General features: G+C 57.9%; 1 protein-coding gene across 1 annotated transcript in view; it reads left to right on the top strand.

Annotated features, from left to right (window-relative positions):
- Positions 1–1,734: 1,734 nt before the first annotated feature.
- LOC142597056 (maestro heat-like repeat-containing protein family member 2B) overlaps positions 1,735–18,796 on the top strand; it is a 33,428-nt gene continuing 16,366 nt past the window's right edge. Inside the window, exons 1-28 of the mRNA XM_075727491.1 lie at positions 1,735–1,861; positions 2,334–2,473; positions 3,829–3,951; positions 4,505–4,670; positions 5,070–5,168; positions 5,721–5,872; positions 6,260–6,403; positions 6,939–7,031; positions 7,551–7,620; positions 7,732–7,845; positions 8,331–8,404; positions 8,740–8,859; positions 9,896–10,003; positions 10,199–10,358; positions 10,723–10,763; positions 11,056–11,197; positions 11,904–11,956; positions 12,393–12,500; positions 12,748–12,867; positions 13,068–13,190; positions 14,027–14,185; positions 14,414–14,536; positions 14,854–14,921; positions 15,288–15,423; positions 15,529–15,624; positions 16,421–16,544; positions 17,190–17,299; positions 17,740–17,892. Coding sequence (XP_075583606.1) covers positions 1,735–1,861; positions 2,334–2,473; positions 3,829–3,951; positions 4,505–4,670; positions 5,070–5,168; positions 5,721–5,872; positions 6,260–6,403; positions 6,939–7,031; positions 7,551–7,620; positions 7,732–7,845; positions 8,331–8,404; positions 8,740–8,859; positions 9,896–10,003; positions 10,199–10,358; positions 10,723–10,763; positions 11,056–11,197; positions 11,904–11,956; positions 12,393–12,500; positions 12,748–12,867; positions 13,068–13,190; positions 14,027–14,185; positions 14,414–14,536; positions 14,854–14,921; positions 15,288–15,423; positions 15,529–15,624; positions 16,421–16,544; positions 17,190–17,299; positions 17,740–17,892 — 3,246 coding nt within the window. The remainder of the gene's footprint in view (positions 1,862–2,333; positions 2,474–3,828; positions 3,952–4,504; positions 4,671–5,069; positions 5,169–5,720; positions 5,873–6,259; positions 6,404–6,938; positions 7,032–7,550; positions 7,621–7,731; positions 7,846–8,330; positions 8,405–8,739; positions 8,860–9,895; positions 10,004–10,198; positions 10,359–10,722; positions 10,764–11,055; positions 11,198–11,903; positions 11,957–12,392; positions 12,501–12,747; positions 12,868–13,067; positions 13,191–14,026; positions 14,186–14,413; positions 14,537–14,853; positions 14,922–15,287; positions 15,424–15,528; positions 15,625–16,420; positions 16,545–17,189; positions 17,300–17,739; positions 17,893–18,796) is intronic.

The raw sequence follows: 18,796 nt of genomic DNA, 5'->3' as shown, positions 1-18,796 counted from the left end.
CTAGTTTGGTCCTGGCTGGAGAGTGGGAGCAAACGTTCTTGGAGGAGACATAGGGGAGGGCACACACGGACACAGGCGGGATCCTCCTCTTTGGAGAAAAACAGGGCACAAAAATGCAGAGGGCAAAGGCCAGGTCAGTCCCTGTCACGAATGCAGGTTTATGAATCCTGCTGATTATGTCAATTTATTGTGAATGAGTGACTTTACACAGCTTGATTTAGTAGCAGTTTAGAATTTACTGGTAGCAAATCGCAGGATTTGATTGTAATATTTTAATAGCACTCAGTCATCAGTGATTAACAAAGTGATTAGAGAAAACTGGTCAAAACAGTGACTTAGTTAAAGATTCGAAGATGGCAAGGTTCACTCTATTACTACGTGGAAGTGCATAAAGGAAAATTAAGTTACACTGAGTTGGAATGATTCATAAAGTGATTCATGATTGTGTATGCAGGGGATAAGGAGGACCCTCCCGCTGAGTCACGAGGTTCAGAATAGACCCCTTTGCTTTCTAAACTCCTTCTCAGAGAGGAGTCGAGGTGCGGCTGGGTCCACTCTTAGTCTCAGACTTGGTCAACGGTTTATAGGAATAAGGATAAGGCAGCAGTATAAGACTCACTTGGAAACTAAATCGTACATCTACAGACTGCTTAAACTGATTCACACATGCATACACACAAACATGAATACATATGTAAAAATGGTATACCTGTTAAAAATTCCCCTCAAGGTCAATGAAATACTCGCGTCTAATGTCTTGGCATTTCTCAACGGGTGAGGGTTGAGCCTCGAGGAGTGAAGGGTTTCAGCCCAGGCTCCGCTGTCGGTCTTCAGCAATGGATTTCTGGTTTTAGCAAACTTTAAGATTTTGCTAGCTCTGAGAGGCATTGCACTTGGAGGGAGATGCTGGTGCAGCCCATGGCAGTCCAGGAGAGCTCAAAGGGCCTCACTTAGGACTGCTGTTTATAGGATTGTGAGATGATTGACTTTAATCACCAGTAAATTTCCATCTGAGCCACAATTCAGATCAGTAGTTGCTGGAATTCCAGTAACGATGATACCACTCTGTTTCAAGTCTGTCAGGGGTAGCTGTTCTCACTTCCCCTGTTAGCGATAATACAAAGATTTTGATAAGGACAGGGCTGCTCTCTGCTTCAGCCATGTAGGAGTTTCTGGTACAATTAAGGGGCGCTTAACTGACTAACTCGCTACACAAAAATAGTGGCCTGGAATTCCTGAGATCATAAAGCGGTTGAAGAGAAAGAGGAATAAGGCGTGGGGGGGTGGTGTGTGTGCACCACCACAGTCCCCTTGAGACCACATTGCCTCAGGTCATAGAATCATAGAATAGTTTGTGTTGGAAGGGACCTTTAAAGCTCATCTAGTCTAATCCCCCTGCAATGAGCAGGAACGTCTTCAACTAGATCAGGTTACTCAGAGCCCTGTCAAACCTGACCTTGAATGTTTCCAGGGATGGCTTCCTGGAGGGGGACATGGATCAAGGACAGAGCTGGGAAGGGCTGTCTGCAGAAAGTCTTTGCTAAAGCTATTTGAGGACCATGAGTGAATTCAAGTGATGGAGAATGGGGAAATCCTGCATTTCTGGGCCTGTGGGGGTCCCCAGGATGCTGCCGTGTGTGGTCCCTGCCCCATGGTGTGTCCCCAGCATGTGTCCCTGTGACCTTGTGTCACAGCAGCCCTCTGTGAGGTGCCACACCCCACAGGGGGGTCACAATGGCCAGGCTCTATATCTTCCTCCTGGGGCTGGTGCTGCCCCAGTTTCTCATGGCTTTTGCCCAGAGAGAGCAGTGCACTGATCTGGGAGATCCTGCTGCCATGAGGAGGATGAGAGTGCTGAGAGGTGAGGGGCTGGTGGGAGGTTAGGGGCTGACGCCTACTGGAGGCAGTGTCTGTCCCAGCCAGGTGCTAGGGGCTGCATCCCCATCACCTCTCATCTTGCTGCCAGGCACCTCTGAGAGGGCTCTGGCTCCATCCTCTCCCTGCCCTCCATGGGGCAGCTGGGGACTGCTCAGAGACAACCTGGCCTAGCTGTCTCTTGTTGGGGCTGCCCAGCCCTCCTGGCCTCTCCTCACAGAGCCCCATGTCCATCCCCTCTCCAGCTTGGGGCCCCCTCACTGAACTTGCTCCAGCACATTGCTGCTGTTCTGTCACTGGGGAGCCCAGAATGGGCCCAGTCCCCCAAGGTGGTCTTCCCAGTGCTGCAGTGCGGGGAAGACTCTCTCCCATCATCCCACTGACTGCCCTCCTGCCTCCTTACCCCTCCTTGGTGTGAAGCCCTGCAGCCAGCAATACTTTTCTTTCTTTTCTTCCAGCTCTGTGCCCATGCATATGTTCCCAGGCCAGACCTGTGCATTCTGAGGATGGAGGCAGGGCAACAGGGACTGTCCCTGCGGCCGTCACTACCTTTGCGGCCGTTGGGACTTCTCTGCTAAAGCAGCTGCAAGACCATGAGGTAAGGCGGGGCGGGGGTTGAGGGCTCCCCTCCTTGCCCCTGGCTTCCCCAGGGAGCCAGGGCAGAGGGGGATTTCACCTGACGGCACCTCTGCACTCCTGCAGGCTCTTTGTCCCCAGGCGCTAATCCTGCTGCTCAAGCTGGACTAAGGCCACTGTTCCCCACTCCTTTCCCCAGGAGCTCGCAGCACACTCCTGGGCAAGGCAAAGCCTCTGGCATAAATCTCAGCATCTCTCCGGCACCTTTGTCCAAGTGTCCAAGGCCCCTCCTTAGCTTTGGTTTGGGAACTGTCCCAGAACCAGTGCTCCTGCCAGTGTGAGGAGCAATGCTGTGCCCCAAGGTGCAGAGTGCTCGTGGCTTCCCCTCCTCGGGCCATGGTCTCGTTCCCAAGCCTTCCCCTTTGTCACAGTCTCTTTGGAGCTCTCAAATTTACAGGACAACATACTCCCTGATCTAAATTTTATTTTATGAGCTCATTAAGAAATACACTACATGAACTCGATGAACAGGGGTGCTCAATCCCCTTTTGCCCAGACTAGTCTATCACATGAATTCACTTCTTAACCGGTCAAGTCATAAGTTTCAAAACTTACAACCCATAACTGTTAATGTAGTGCACCTATGAGCAAAAAAAAAGAATTAGTTACCTAGCCGACGGTGAGAGGGCTCATCCCTCCTCCGTCACAGTGCAGGGATCCCCTCTATCACACCAGGAAGCATGAAAGCTTCAGCCGCTCAGCTGCTGTTGGATCCGCTTCAAAAGCTTTTTGAGTAAGCTGATGTTTTATACCCTCCAGCTTGGAGGTTTGGTCTATGCCATTTCCATAAAGTAGTGGACTCTGAGGAAACTGCTAGACAAAAGACAATGCCTGCCGCAGACAGCAATCTGCAGGTGATAATGGCTGCATCATGGCCCTTTAGCTCTTTCTGGCCGCCTGCCCTGCCTATATGGTGCTCTTGCTTTGACCTAATGGTGCTGCTCCCAGTATACATGAGGCCTTAGCATGAGCTGGGTTAGCCAAAACCTAGGCAGGAGTTGAGTGAACAGTCACACCCTTCCTCGCCTGGCACTTTCCCTCTGACCTCCACCATCCCCCATCCTCAGGAGTGACTTCCTTGGCTCCTGCACGGCCATTTACCCTGGTGGAGTTGATCTCCCTATCTGGCTCTCTGCTAGCATCAGAGGCGCTGCGGAAGATCTTAGTGTTGCCCATGGCTGTCCTGACTGATGCCTGCAGCTCGTACCTCGTGCCCATGTCACACAGACGATTTGGGGGGCAGCAGGTCTCTCTCGTGGCTCCCTGGAAAAGAGGGCAAAGCAAGTCCCATCACTCCCCTTTGTGGTCTGTCCCCAGGGTGACCGAGTGGAGACATACCGGGAGCTGGAGAGGATCTTGCAGGGAGATGATGGCTGTTTGACAAGCGGTGTCGTGAACCGCCTAATAGCAGAGGCATCCAGTGACATGCGAGCAGCCCAGGTGAGCTTGTCCTCTTTCAAGGCCACCAAAGCAGCCTGCCTCTGCCCCTGGTTTGGGGGGAAATACAGAGTGGCGCAGAGATGTTCCGTGGTTATTCAGACCCAGCGGAGGTCCTAAGGGAAGAGATTCTGGGGACTCGTCATTACAGGGAATTTGGCGAGGGGATGCAGAGAGCTGTGCAGACACGCGGACTTGGGGCTGTTTCTAACTGAGAGAGAGCTGGGTTCAAGCTCAAGGTTATTCCTCCTGCCTTGAGGAAGAGCCATGGGAACCCACCAGCCCCACAGAGAGGTCCCAGGGGGGTTTCAAGTCTGCAACAATTTGTTCCTGGCATCTCCATGGAGAGGAGCCAGTGGCACGGGGCTGTGCCGGGGAAATGCCTCCCTTGTCTTGCAAGGGAGCTACTCGCCTACCCTAGGGAGCAAGAGGCAGCAGCTGCCTGGCCCTGAGCACAGCTGCCCCAAGGGGTTTCACAGAGGACATGGGGTCATTCAGCCTGTCTGAATGCCTCAGCCTTTTTCTTGGGAGTGTTTAGCCTGTGATGCTTTTGCAGGGTGTGACAGGTGATGTGAAGACGGCCGCTAGCGATGTCCTGGTGGCTCTGGCCCGCTCCCACTTCCACTTTGTCATGTCTGAGCTCCAGAGCCACCTGAAGGCCATGGGGAAGGTCCCTGATGAGACTGTGCTCCTCACCTTGGGCAAAATGGCCCGCAGCTATGGTACGGCACCCTCGGCCTCCTGGTTTGGGTAGGGGTCTGTGATAATAGCGAGAAGGGATCCTCCCCCTCCCTAAACACTCTGTGTTGAACTGGGGGGCTATGGAGTTGCTGTGCCTCCTTGCTCCAAGCCAGGGCCAGCTGGCAGCTCTGCCTTACCAGCCCAATCCCAGTTCCTGAAGGGTGGGCACCTGTTGGAAACAAACCCGTGGGGTGTCTGTCCCCCACTCTCCTCCCCATTTCCCCAAAGGGCTTTCCTGTGTTCCCCTTGGGGAAGGCAGCCCTCCCCATGCCCTCTGGCATGCCCTGCATGGCCCAGCAGCCCCAGCCTTGCCAGAGATCGACCCCAGTCTCCCATGTCTATCACTGACCTTGGTCCCTCTGTCCCTGCCTTCTCTGCAGCCCTGCGGTGCATCCCCTTCATGGGGATGACGCTGCTCGCCCTGCGCACTGTGCTGAGCCAGGTGGGGAGTGGCCAGATCTTGCACGTTGTCTGCAGTGGTGAGTGTCAGCTCCTTGGCCGGGGCCCCTGGGGCAGGGCTGGGGTGGCCTTCAATGCCTTCATGGGATCTCAGAGGGAACATGGTGGGTGCAGCCTGCAGCGAGGTCAAGCCTTGGTATTCCCAAACTCCTGTGAGTATGCAGAAGGAGAGGGGAAGCCCAGGAGGTTCCTGAGGGCAGGACATGGTGGCGCTGCACAGAGGAACTCCTAGGTCCTTTTCCATGGCTTCTGTTCCCCTGCTTTCCTCTGGGATTAAAATCCGTGCTCTGAAAGGGCATGTGTGTGGGGAAGGGAAGGGGCTGCAGTGAGAAATGCTGGAGGGGAACAGGCCATTTGAGGAGGAGAAGGTGCAAGAGCGAGGAGGAGCGAAACAATGGGGTGTTTGAATCCAGATGCCTCAAGAGCACAGATTGCCCTCAGATCCAGATCTGGTCCTGGGCTGAGCCCTGCTGGAGCCTGGGACTGTCCTTAAAGCAGGCTTGGGCGTGGATGCAAGGGACCGTCCCTGCTGCAGACTCTCACATGCTCCCTTTTCCTTTCTCCTGGTGCAGTTCTTGAGCAATGGTCAAAAGCAGTCAATACATACTTTGGCAACCGGGAGCAATGCCCGTTCCCTCTCAAGGGGGTAGCACACTTCTGTGAAGCCATTTACCCGGTGTTCCGCTATGTGGTGGTAAATCGGCTGGACTGCAAGGATGAAGAGGTGAGAAGTGCTGCTTTCCACGCCTGGGTCCACAGCAGAGACATCCACGTTGGTGGGTCTGTCTGTGCTCAGTTGGGTGCGAGCAGAGGGGCGAGGGGAGGGAGTGGTCTGAGTGACAAGGCACCCCAAGCCAGGAGCCTGTCGGCACCGTGCCTGAGACTAGGGGCTCCCTGGCAGGAAGCAGCCAAGTCCTGGGGCCTTTCTGCAGGAAGGGTGGGGTATCAGCATGGGGAAGTGCTCTTTCCTCTCTGGAGTGAGCCCTTCTCCAGCAGGGCAGAAAGGAAAGGAAACCCCTCCCAGTGGGAAGGACAGACTGGTGTCCAGGGGATGCTGAGCACTAGGCAGACCTTCAGCCCTCTAAGCAGAGCCTCTCCCTTCTCTCTTCAGGACAAGCAGGCTGTCCTCGGGGCAGTGGCTGCCATGATGGGGGTCCTTCTGCATGAGGAGCAGAACCGAGAGCATGCCTGTGAGCAGCTCCTCTGGCTCCTGCACCAATACCAGGAGGTCCGAGACACCTCCCGGGTCACCAAGGTGAGGTCTTGCGCAAGGCTCAGCGTGGCTCCTGGGGGGCATCTATGAGAGTGCCACGAGGGGCTGGGGAGCTGTGGGGTGCCAGGAGGAGCTGGGACGCCCTTAGAGAAGGAACAAGGAGATCAGAGGAAGCCTGAGGCTTCCTGGGCTCTTTGGACAAGAAAAGAGAAACCCAGGGGGGCACGAGAGAGGCAAGAGTCCCTGCGGCTCATCTTCTCAGGAAATGAGGCATTGCCACCTCCCTGGGGCTCTGTGTGCGGAAAGAGCTTTGCCCTAACGCCCAGGGCCATGTCCAATCCTGTCCAGTGAAGGGCAAGGTCTGATGAGTGGGAAGTGCCGGGAAACTGAATTGTCAACACTGGGCTCTGTTCAGAGGAAAGAGACCCTCCTGATGCTGCAAGCAAGAAGCCCCATTTAGGAGGGTTTGGGGCTTTCCCTGGGAGCTGGTGCTAGGGACTCCCCTTATCCCAGATGTGCTGGGTTTCTCCTTTCCCAGGTGCCTTTAGCCTCCTCTTCCTCCCCTGTTCTCTTGTAGAGCCTCAGCTATGTCCTGGAGATACTGGAGGGAGTTCAGACGCCCATCCCACAGGGCACAGCTCTTGCCATCAGCACCGCTGTGCACCGCCAGGTAAGGGGAGCCTGCGCCCTGCCGCCAGCCTGGGGCCTGCACACCTGATTGCCATGGAGGGGAAAGACCTGCTGGCTGGCAGGGCAGGGCAGGGCAGGACAGGGCAGAACCTGGCAGGGTGTCCCTCCGCCAGGACTTTCCTGCAGGCCAGGAGGATGCCAGGATTTGTCACCTAGGTGCCACCTTAAGGCTGCAGGAGGCCTGATCCTGGCTGTTTGGAATGGGCCTGAGGGGCAGCCCGGTTCCCACAGCAATTTCCCTCTTGGCCAAGTTGCAGGCGGACTCTGGAGCGTTGGCACCCTAAGGGCAGCCTTTTAACGCTGCTCAGTCTCAGCTCCTGGGCAGCCTGGGCTGCTGCAAACCTCTGTGTGTGCCCGGGGCCACTGTGGTGTGGGCTGGGTTTTGGCTGTGGATCCTGTGCCCAGAGTGCCCTGGGAGAGGCGAGCAGAGAGCACTGTTTCTTTTCAGTCCCTGTCAACACTGATGTGACTTTCTCTAAAATGGACCTTGTTCCCACAGCTCTCTGATGTGACCAAGGAGCCTGGCCCAGCCCATAAGGCAGTGCTATCCCGCTGCATCATGCTGCAGGGTAAGGAGAGGAGGCTGGGCGATGCCCCGCCGTGCCATGGCAGCTCTCTCCCTGTCCTTGGCGGTCAGGGGCAGCTGCCTGCTAACGCAGAATGTGATTTCTTCCCCACAGCGCAAAGCTGCCCTGAGGAGACGGTTGTGTTTCTACACTCCCAGCTGAGCGGTGGGAGCGAAGCCAGTTGCGTGGCAGCCCTGGGCCTGCTGGGAGCCCTGGCCCACTCTGATGGTCAGTGCCACGGACCAGGGACACAAGGCAGGGGTTGGGGCTGCTGGGCTGAGAGCAGGAATGGGCTGAAAGTGGTGCACCTGCACCCAAAAGGAGCTACAAAGAGCAGGTCCCCCAGCAGAGCTGGCACCCTGCAACAAGGCTCAAGCACTCCCCCAGCAGTTAGAAATGGCGGCACACCAGGGACGATGCTCCAAGCTCAGTAACATGGGCAGGCTGGCGGGTGGGCTGGTGTGCACAGGAGCTGCTTGTATCCACGCCATTTGTCTTGTCTTCTGTGTTACCATATTACCATAGCTTTCAGTCCCTATAAAATAGCTGTGCCTGTAGAAACAGAGTTGCTCTGGCTATGCCACTGCCTCCTGTGAAGTCAGTCAGACCCCACTTTTCTGTCCCGTTGGTGTGCGAAAAACTTGGTATCTTCAAGGGATCCCTTCTGCCATCTAGGCTGTGCCTCAACGCACACCTCTCTGTATGTCTTCCAGCACCTGCGACAAGAGAGAAGCTGCCCCAGGTGGTGGAGGCCGTGCGATCCGTGTGCAACAACCCCAGTGCCCAGGTGAGCTGGTTTGGGAAGGGACAGTGCCACCAGGGGAGGCAGAGAAACCCTCGGGGCAGAGCTGGAGTGCCTGGGAAAGCGCCAGCACGTCGCCCAGGTGGTGGGTGATGGCTCCTCCCCGGGGAGAGCTGGCAGAGTGGAGCAGGCAGGTTGCTGTGCTCTGTGGGGCAAATGCCCATCCAGCCTGGTGCTAAAGCCCAGCCCTGGTGCCAGGAGTGAAAGCTGCTGCCGTGCACTCATCATCTCTCCCTGAGCCACAAAGGCTGCCCCCAAGCAAAGGCATCTTCCTTTTGGATTTTGAACAGGAGGATCGTAACCTCACTCTCTCCTGGCAGGTGCGAAGGGCAGTTCTGGAGTTCATCAGGGAGCTGCTCAGCTCCGGCTCAGAGAGCCGCTGGGCATGGGATGTGGTGGGGCACATCTTCATCGAGTTCAGACGGACCTCGGGCAGACTGGTAAGGGCAGAGCAGGACACTCAGAGCTTTGACCGGTGCCTTGACTGCGCTGAGAGCTCCTGCAAGCATCTTTGGCCATGGAGAGCTCAACGCTGCAGGGCCATCAGGGTTGGCACTGCCATCGGAGTGGCCTCCCAATGGCTGTTCCTTGTGGGCGTCTGTGCTGATGTTGGTGGAGATGTCAGTGGATGATGTGGGTTTGCACCCGGGCATGCCACCCAGGACTGTGGGGCTGCCTGCACACCCCATGGGCTGAGCTGTGCCCACAGGCGCCTTCTGCAAAGCCACCTTGCAAAGGGAGGGGCTGGTAGGGACAGGACATCCTTCATCCTTAAATGCTCATGGACAATCAGCAAAACACAGCCAGTGCAGACAGGTGGGCCTGGCTAGAGGAGATTTCTGTGGTGTTCTTGTGCCCTAGCCCTCCAAAACACACCCTGCCCATCCAATAGCAGTCTGGGGGCCTGCATCCCTTCTGGCAAGGGGACAGGCCATTTGGCCATCCCTTCCATGAGCATTTCCAGCTGGGTGCCCAGGAGATGAAAGCTGGGGATGGCTGAGCCTCCCACTGACTTGCTGAGGATCTTCCCTCTGGCTGAAGCTTCCCTCTAGCTGGGAGATCTGTGTGTGTCACTTTGCTCTGAGGCTTGGGGAGGCTCTGCTTTGGGAGCAGGGCAAAGGAAAGGGCTTCTGCGTGCTCCTCTGCATCTGTCGGGCTGAGCGTGCTCCTGCCAGGGCTGGCACCGAGTTACAACAATGCTGAAGGGCACGTTCCTCACCTCTGCTTTGCTGGCATGAGAGCAGCATTTAGGCCCTGGGGGACTGTGCAGACAAGCAGCGTCGCTCTCTGCTCCCAGGCTTCCAGTCCTTCCCAGGGTCCGGGACCTGGTCCTTGAGCTGGGTCCGGCTGTCCTTGTTCCCCTTTCAGGAGATCAGTGCTGCCAGGAGGCTGGCACAGGAGCACTGGTGAGTTGTGCCTGAGCTGTCTCAGTCAGGAGCCGAGAGTAATGGGGATTTTGCCAACTCTGTCTTACAGGTGGCAGGAGGCCTTTTTGCCTGCGAAACCCAAGAGGATGGAGCTCTTCAAGCCCTGTGCATGGACATCCTGAGCTCGCTGGATGTCTCTCTGAGAGGGATGACCAAAGTAAGTCACCCTCTGCCCTGCTGCTGTGGCTTCCTCTTGCCTTCGGGATGTTTTTCCTCATGCACCCCCATGCCCTGAACCTCTCCCCTCATGTGTGCTGAAGTGCACAAGGCTCAGGGAAACGCAGACCACCCTTTTTGTCTTTGAGCTGAGTGGAAATGCCAATGTGGCAAACTGCCCGCTGCTTCTCTGCAGCTCCTGTGGCCAAGGCTGCTGCAGTACGTGGTGCCAGCCCAGTACAGCGGCATGCTGATCCCGCTCTCCTGCTGTCTCCGAGCCCTAGTTGAGAGATGGGAGAGAGCAGGGTGCAAGGAAGAAGAGGAAGATCTGGATGGCATGGACTCCCAGGAGCAAGGTAGGAGCCCCAGTGAGTGCGGCTGGGTTTGGCCAGGGGCCGGGCCAGCCTGTGTCTCCCTGCACCCGACCAGCCCTGAGCAGGAGCCCAGGAAAACCAAAGGGTAGAAGCAGGTGCTGCTGCACCTTGCCCGGTGCAGAGGCCTGGCTCTCCTGCTCGCAGCACTCTGCTGGTGAGCCAGGACTCATTCCTGGCCATGAGCTGCCTTCATCTCATGCTGGGCAGCCCTGGGGAGCCCCCCCGGGCCAGCGCTGTGGCAGTGCAGCTGCTCGCAGCCCTCAGCCCTGTGTGGGGCATCGGAGGTGCACGGGGCAGAGCACGGTGGGGGCTTGTCGGCTCACCCAGCCTTTCTTCCTCCCCGCAGCCCAGCTGCCGGCTCCCCAGGCCCTGTTGACTCGACTGCTGGTGAGTAGTGGGGCCCTGGGGAAAGAGCTTTTCTGGCCAGGGGTGGTGGGAGAGCCCAGGGCGGATGTGCTGTTAAGGCCAGTGCTGGGAGCCCCCGAGGAGGAGGCAGCATGCCGAGCCTGCCCGAGCCCATTGGGGATCCCACTCTACTCTTGGGGCTGGCAGCACCCCAGGTGAAGCCATCGGCTGCCTGCTGCTGGCCGAGTGGCACCAGGCTCCCTCCCTCCCTCCCTCCCGGGAGAAGCTGTGGCTCTGGCAGCAGGAGTGACCCTTCTCTCCTGCCCTTGCCTAGGTGGTGGCAGCGGCTCCTTACGCGAGCAGCGAACGCACGGTCGCTGCCTTGCAGCTGCTGCAGGCTCTCCACGGCTGGATCCACAGAGCCTTGGGGCCAGTGTGGGCGACTGAGATCCCCCTCCTGCTGCAGTACCTGGAAGGTAAAGTGCGGGTGGTGAGGGAGAGGCTGGGGGTGGGGGGAGGAAAATGCAGCTTCTCAGCGTGATGGAGGAGAATTGTCCTCATGTCCCCAGGACTTGCTCTGTTGCCTTTCCTGTTCCAGGGAGCCAGCACTGAGGCTGGGGGCAGCTGACCCCTGGTGTCAATTCAGCCCAGGGAATGGGTGGGGCCGTTGATGTCTCCTTGGATGGCAGGTCTTGGTGGCACCTCCATGTCCTGCCCAGGATGGTCTTTGGGGGAGGGACAGGACTGGTGCTCCTGGAGCGGGTGCAGGCCTTGGCTTTGGAGGACCAAGTCCCCAGGCCAGGCCAGGTTTGTAGCAGCCGTCCTTGGCAGTAGCCTGGGAGAAGGGCTACAAATGGGCAGAAAGCGGTGGGTCATTAAGGAGAAAATGCGTGTTGCTGGTGCGTGCTGTGTCTCAGTGGTCGGAGTTGTTCTGGGAGCTGCCGTCAAGCAGTGGGGATCAGCTGCGGTCAGTATGTCCTTCCCCAGCTTGAATCAGTGGCCCTGACAGATGCCCCTGGGATCCTTCCTGTGTCTTTGGCCTCACAAAGACTTTGATGTAGGTGCCTTCTAGCCTGATGGCCTGGGACTTTTGGGCGGTCTGACCGCAGAGGAGACCACAGGGCTTGTCTTTGGTGTGAGCTTAAATAGCAGCAAGAGCTTTTGCTTCCTCTTGCTTTCTAGGAAAAACCGAGAGCTCCGTGGACTCTGCAGAGTGGGAGCACCGTGTGCTTAAGGTACAGCATCCTTGCGGGGGTGTCAGAAATAGAGGGGGAGAAGAGGGAGCAGACAAACTTGTGGGAGGAAGCTCGGGGCTGCTTGTGTAGGCAGCAGGAGGTGGGGGTACCTCATGAGCACCCTGTGCCTCCCCCCGCAGTAGGTGCCTGCCCGCTCAGAGGAGCTGCTGTCTGCACACGTGCCATGGCTGATGGCTAATGCCCTCTAACGCTGTGGCACGTGCCTTAGCACTGCCTCCTCCTCTATGTCTGGTGTGCTGGGGGGTCTCGCCTGAGGTGTTAGAGGAAGAGGGAGGCTGGCGAAAAGAGCGTGGGGTGGGGGAAGAGACTGCTGTTCCCGGCAGCTCTTCCCCAGCAGCATCCCGGGACATACGAGTGTGGAAAGGGCCCTGGCCAAGGGCAGGGGAACACTTGCTTCCTCTCCTGTTCACCCCAGTTCCTGCGAGCATCGCTGGAGCCCATTGAGGACAAGGCCTGGACTGTGGGCCTGAGCCAGGAGCTGAGCCAGCAGCTGGGCAGCTCTGCCCCCAGCTCCTGGGAGAAGGTGCGTCTCCTGCCCCGTGCCAGGGCTGGGGCCGGCGCCACTGCTCTGCCCACACAGGCGGTTTTCACTGCTTCCTGTTCCCTCACCCTCAAAAGGCACTTTCCCCAGGCTGCCCCAGTGGCTGGCTACAGCCTGACACCGCAGCTGGCCCTGCCTGCTCCCGGGGCGGTTGGGTCCATCTGGGGCCAGCCCTCTCCTGATGGGTCGGGCCGTGACTGCATCTTGGGTTTGGCCTCTTCTCTTTCAGTTTTTCCTGTACAAGGCTCTTGGGACAGCGCTGGCAGCTTGTCGGGACCTCAGACACGTCCAAGGGCAGGTGTTGAGGTTCCTCCAGGAGACAAGCCCCGTGGAGCTGTCTGAGGCCCAGGTGAGGTGATGCTCATGTCCTGAGCATGCCCTGCCTGTTCCTGGGGGAGAGGGCGGGCTGCTGCTGGCCCAGCTCCATATCTCCTTGATTTCCACATCGCTGCCGTTTCCCCCTTGCTGCAACATCTTGTCAGGCTATTGTCACTGGCCACAGCCAAGTGCATGGGCTGGAGCCAACTCTCTGTTACTCTGTGGTTGCAGGGAATGATTTCTGTTGTGTCCCATGCTGCCGAGAGCCACTTCCACTTGGTCCTGGACACAGTGACTATGTTCTCTGCTGCTTTCACCAGAGGCTGGTTCTATCAGACTTCCACGGGCTGGAAGGTAAAGGCTCCAGGGTTCTGCTGCTTGGCTTTCCTTTTTCAGCCTTATTTCCACTTCCACACCTGCAGCAGCCAAACCGGGGCAGCTGCCTTCAGATTAGCCCTCTTGTAAGAGCTACCTGAGACCTGTTTTTCAGAGGGGACGTCCTGGCATTGGGGCCCCTGAGGTGTCTTTGGAAACGATGGGCTTTGACACCTGGTGGATCAGAGCCACCCAGCTGGGGCAGCTGCAGTGGTTCCTTGCTGGCAGCCACGTTGCCCCTGACTGAACTTCAGCAGGAGCTAGCAACAAGATGGGGTGGGCACAGTGTGACCCTCTGTCCCTTCCTCAAAGCTGAGGGCCAGGAGCAGGAGTCTGGTGAGGTCTCGCTGGCTCTGCTCCCCACCTGGGGACTGTGGGGAAACCTTTCTGGGCAGGGCACGGCCTTGCAGAGAGAGCAGTGCAGCCTGGTCTGGGGAGGCAAGCAGACTGGGCTCCTCTGCGCCACTGACCTGCACAGGCTGGGCATCTCTGAGCAGGACCATGACAAGCGATGTCAGATACCTTTCCACTGAAAGGTTCCAGACAGCTCCCTGACCTCTCAAATCAGTGGTAAAACAGCCAGCAGCGTGTGCAATGCTGGCTGCACCCTCCTCCCCATCCCCATGCAAGAACCCAAGCTGCAGGATGGGAACAGCTCCCAGTCCCGGAGCTCCCGCAGCTCAAGGAGCAGCTTGGGGAGCTGCTGGGAGGTGCCCAGGGAAACAAGGAGCTGGTGAAGGTGCCGGAGCAGGGCCTGCTGCAGGAGCCCGCAGGAGTCTCGGGGCTGATGTCTCAGGGCATCTCTGTCAACACAGGTACAGCGGTGGAAGAAGGAGAAAGCCCAGGGCATTCGCGCTGCTCTCATGCACACCTACAGCGGCATTGCGCTGCATGCCCCCAAGGAGCAGCTGCTCACCCGTGTGGATAAAGAAATCATGGGCAACATCCTGCGGCTCTCCAGAGCCAAACAGAGGGTAGGAGCATGGAGCACACAGGGCGGGGATGCCTGGGTGCCCCAGCTCCAGCCCCTAGGGGCTGGGGCATACCGAGATGGATGGTCTTTTTCTAAAGATCCCCCAAGGAAGGGTTTGTCCTCAACGTACAGATCCAACCCCCCCTTTTGGTTCCCCCTGCCCACGCTCACCTGCCACCTCTCAGCCCTTCAAAGAGTTCAAGGGGTGCTTTTCTGTCTTTGGCCTCAGGACTTGCAGCTCAAGCTCGCCCTGGTGCAGAGCATCACTGAGGTCAGCTGTGCCATCCAGGCTGTGGGCGACTGCAGCAACTTTGAGCTCTCCTCAAAGCAGGAGGCAACGCAGACCCTGCTGGTGAGCGCCCGTAGCCAGGGCAGTCACATGGGGGGGTTTTGGGCTGTGCCATCAGACTGGTTTCCCCAGAGGCACGATGGACTCTTGACTTCATGCAAGCTCCTGCAGCTGTGTCCTGAGCCAGTGGGGCTGCTGGGTGCTGGTGCTAGCTGGCTGCGGAGCAGGGTCGCTCCTGTGGTGCCTTTGGGGATCCGTGGGGGTGACGGGGCAGTGTCTGCCCAGGCCTGGCAACAGAGCCTGTCCCCAGGGGAGGCAGGAGGGCTGTCCCCTGTCTCTGCCTGCTGCCAACTCTGCATTTGTCTTTCTGGGACTTGCAGGACTGGATAAAGGGGGAGCCCTGGGGCTCCCTAGTGTATGGAGTGTTTCAGGCCCTGGAGGAGTTGAGGTGAGGTCTGTTCCCCGGGCTCTGGGGACTCCCATTGTACTCCATCCCAGCTGGCTGGGACAGCCCCAGTGGCCTTGAGCATGGGGCCGGGAGCTGCTGGGGCTGTGGAGTGGGAGGGTGTTCCCCATTTTGGGTGTCTCCAAAAGAAGGGAGCTCCAGGGAGCCCCCTTAACCTGCGGGTGGGAGGTTGCCTGCTGCCTGGGATGTGGCAGGAATTGCTGGAGCTGAAGGCAGTGCTTGCTGGCATGGGCTGGGGGTGTTGGATACAGGGCCCTTGTTTAGGAGGAACCCAGTTGTGCTTTAAGCCGCTCTGGAGAGAGCTAGTCAATCTCCTTTCTCTTTTCTCTTCCTTTTTCCTCTGGCCAGCAAGCTGAGGCCACCTCTGAGCAGGGCGGAAAATTGCAACCTGCTGGCAGTGTGCTGCCAGAGTGTCTTGTCCTATCCTTCCAAGGAGCGGATGAACAAGAGAAGGAAGATAGTGAGGGCAGCGGTGAACATGCAGGTACCCACTGGCCACTGCCTGCCCACCTCTGGGTCAGGATGCCACCTCAGTGCGCACTGGTAGTCCCCATGATGCAGAAACTCAGCTCTCCTTTCCTGCTTTCAGGTTCTGCACAGGAGAAGCATGGAAGATCTGGGGCATCTTATAGAAACCCTTCTGGAGGCAGAGGAGACCTCTGCCTGCTTTGATGACGTGGTCCATGTGAGTAGTCATGGGGCAACAGGGAAAGTGTTGCAGGGGCAGAGAATCGAGGCTTTAGAGGGTTATAGGAGGTGGATGCCTTTCCTATGGGAAAGTGGGGCTTTGGCTCTTTGCTCTGAGAGTGTGCATCTGGCTGGGGCCAGGGGCTGAGCTGGGGGGTGGGAGCGCCTGGCCACTGCAGCCTCAGGACAGGCAGAGAAGTAGGCCCTGCCAGAGGGAAAGCCAAGAGCCAGCCCTGAGCTGGGAAAGAGCAGCCTGGGGGAAGGCCGGGGAGGGGAGATGCTGGCAGGGAAGCAACACCTGCCTCAGGGCAGAGGTGGCTGGAGAGCGCAAGGCAGTGGAGGCTGCAGTGCCAGTGCTCGGTAGGGCCAGGGGCTGTGCTGGGAAGGGGCCAGAGAAGGACGGGGGGGGGGGGATCTCAGGGAGAGAAAAATGCCGGTTGTGAGAGAGATGCACCCTGCCTCAGGTCCTGAAAGGCTGGCTCACCTCAGCCAACGAATGGGAGCGGGAGAGAGCCCTGCAGGTTTGTGCCCATGTGTTGGGAGCTTGCAAGGAGCAATCTGAGCTCATGGTAAGTAGGGATCCCCTGCGTGCTCTGGTGCCCTCTTCCCAGCATTCGTGGCCCCAGAAGGGAGCCCTGCCCAACTGGGTGCTGGGTTTCGGGGCTCCTGGGATCATGGGGCAGCCCTTCTGCCTGCCCCTCTGCCCAGTCGCTGCTCAGGGAGCAGGATGGGCGGTAGAGGCGAGCAGGTGCTGGGTCTGCCTGTGACCCTTTTCCTGCTGCTCTCCCCTGCAGAGAGGACATCCTTGCAAGCAGTTTGGCTCCCTGGTGGGACTGCTGGGGACTCTGACCAACGACTGCCTGGCCGCGTCCCGCAAGAAGGCATGGGTCTGCCTCAGCTACCTTCTCCGAATGCAAGGTGAGGAGAGCGGGCGCTTCCCAGACTTGCTCAGCCTGATCCTCCCTCCCTTCCTGGCCTGGTGACCACTGGGGTCCCGTGGGGCCAGGCCCTGTCCCAGGGAAGGAAGGGGGAGTCAATGAGCTCAGATGTTTTTGTGCCCCCACCCTGTTAACTCTCTGCCTCCCTGGCCATCTCAGGAAGGATCTCTGGGAGAGGGTCGCTCAGTCCGACCTCCCTGGGGCATGTGTGAGGCTGGGTGGTCAGGGCCTTCCCCCACTGCTGTCTGAGAGCAGGACGTTGTCACCAATGCTGGGGACTGTCTCCCTCCACATTCAAGGAGAGACAGATGGTGGTCAGACAATTCACTTGGATGAGGGCCCTGATATTTCAGAGGGTGACGTAGGGGACACAGCTGTTGGGAGCAGAGGCTGCTGAATCCCTGAAGTCCCAGCAAACAGTTCAAGGAGGAAGAGGGCTCCTTCCAGCCCAGGATTTGTCAGCCATTTATTGGGGTCAGGAAGTCCTGCTGCACCGAGTTCAGGAGCCCTGGGTTTCCCTGTGGCCTTCACTGCCACCACTTGGGTTCTCCTTTATTGGTACCTGGGGCCAGAGGTTGGGTTTTCTGTAGATGTGACTCCTCTTTTCTCCTGGTGTTTGTTCCAGCCAAGACCATGAAGGTGGTGCCTCAGGCAGATGAGATCAGGTGCCTTTGTGAGGCACTGAACAGCCCAGACACCGAGACTCTGGTGGAGACCTGTACCAAACTAGCAAAGGTAACTGGCCCCAGACCAGCGGGGTGGGGGCTCGGCTCCTGGCCTCCTGCATGTCTCCCTGCTCCCCTCCAGAGTCTCTTACTGTCTCCAGAGTGAGCTGTTTGGAACGGCTGCTGTTAGCAAGTAGCAGGAGGCTTTGAGACAAGACTGTCCTCTAGGCCTGCTGGAGTAGATACCATGATGGGTGTGTTTGTGCGCACACGTGTGTGAGTGCTCTTGTCAGAATACAAATTTGGTATATGAGCAAACAACATGGGGGGAGGCACTTCCAAACTGGTTAGCTGCATCAGATGTAAACAGCACTGTATGCACAGCCGGAGGATCAAGTGATTGCCCCCTCCATGACTGCTGAACTAACAGTCCTGTCAAGTTTGCTTTCCTTTCCGAATTGCTGGAGCAGAGCTGTGATGCGGTCTCTCCTGTTCCTGACTTCTTTCCAGGCTGTTAGCAAATGCATCCCTCCAGCACAGGCTACGGACTTTCTGACTGCCATCCTGGACAGATTGCTGCATGTCACACCTGCACGTGCAAGAGCAGTGTGGAAGTGGGTGTTCATCTTCCTGGTGGAATGCAGAAAGGAAATACTCCAGGAGGTAAAGGAGACCTTTTTTTCCATTTGACTTTGTCTTTTCTCCTGTTGGCTGTTGCACTACACCCTGTGCAGTTGCCATGGGCTCAAGGAATGCTGCCTGTGTGCTGAGCCAAGGGGCTACTGATGGTCTGAGTCATGCATTAGCACCTGCTGCTGGTGTCTGCTCCAGCTGGTGACAAAGGATATGGGCACTTCTTGTCCAAAGTCTCCTGTTGGTTCAGCTCCTTCCCATGAGTGAGGCACTGGGAGGCACCAACCTTGCCCCTTGCCATTCTTCCCCTTCCTCAGGGTCACTGTCAGTCCTCCCTGCCCCGGGACCCACTTCACCCTGCTCTTTCTTCACTGGTTGCAAATTGTCTCTACTCTGAGCATTGCTGGGCATGCTAGGTTTTCCACAGGTTGGGTACTTGTTCATTGCTCTCATTGCTTTCCCTGGCTGTGGTGTTACCCAGCCTGCACGGTGACCTTCCTTTAGCCACCAGTTGCTGCCTGTTTGTAGCCTGGGAGCCTCTGGCCTCATGCTGTGCCTGCCCTTTCCAGGCTCCTGTTCTCCTCCTCCATTTGTGCTCTGCTGCGCTCCACTTGGGCTCTAGGGCCACCAGCACATTGCTCAGCCCGGACTAGCTCAGTGGCTGTCTGCCGCTGACAGAAGTCGGTCACAGTGATGGCAATCATGGGTGGCAGCCCACAGGATCATGCCCAGCTGAGCTAAAGCTCACCCAGCTGTTAGGCAGCTCCTGTTACAGGCAGGGCAGGGCATCCCTGTGCCATCCCTGCAGAGCCAGCGGCCGCTCCAGGCAGCAAGAGCGCTGCATCCATGGGCTGCGGGGTCACCCCTTGCTACTTCCCCAGGCACAGAGTGGGTTGTGTCTGCACCACAGGCCAGAGGTAGGCAGCTGTGGGGG

This window comes from Pelecanus crispus, unplaced genomic scaffold (genome assembly GCF_030463565.1).
Source record: "Pelecanus crispus isolate bPelCri1 unplaced genomic scaffold, bPelCri1.pri SCAFFOLD_47, whole genome shotgun sequence".
Classification (NCBI taxonomy): Eukaryota; Metazoa; Chordata; class Aves; order Pelecaniformes; family Pelecanidae; genus Pelecanus; species Pelecanus crispus.
Note: the sequence above shows the minus strand (reverse complement) of the source record. Positions and strands in the feature narration are given on the sequence as shown.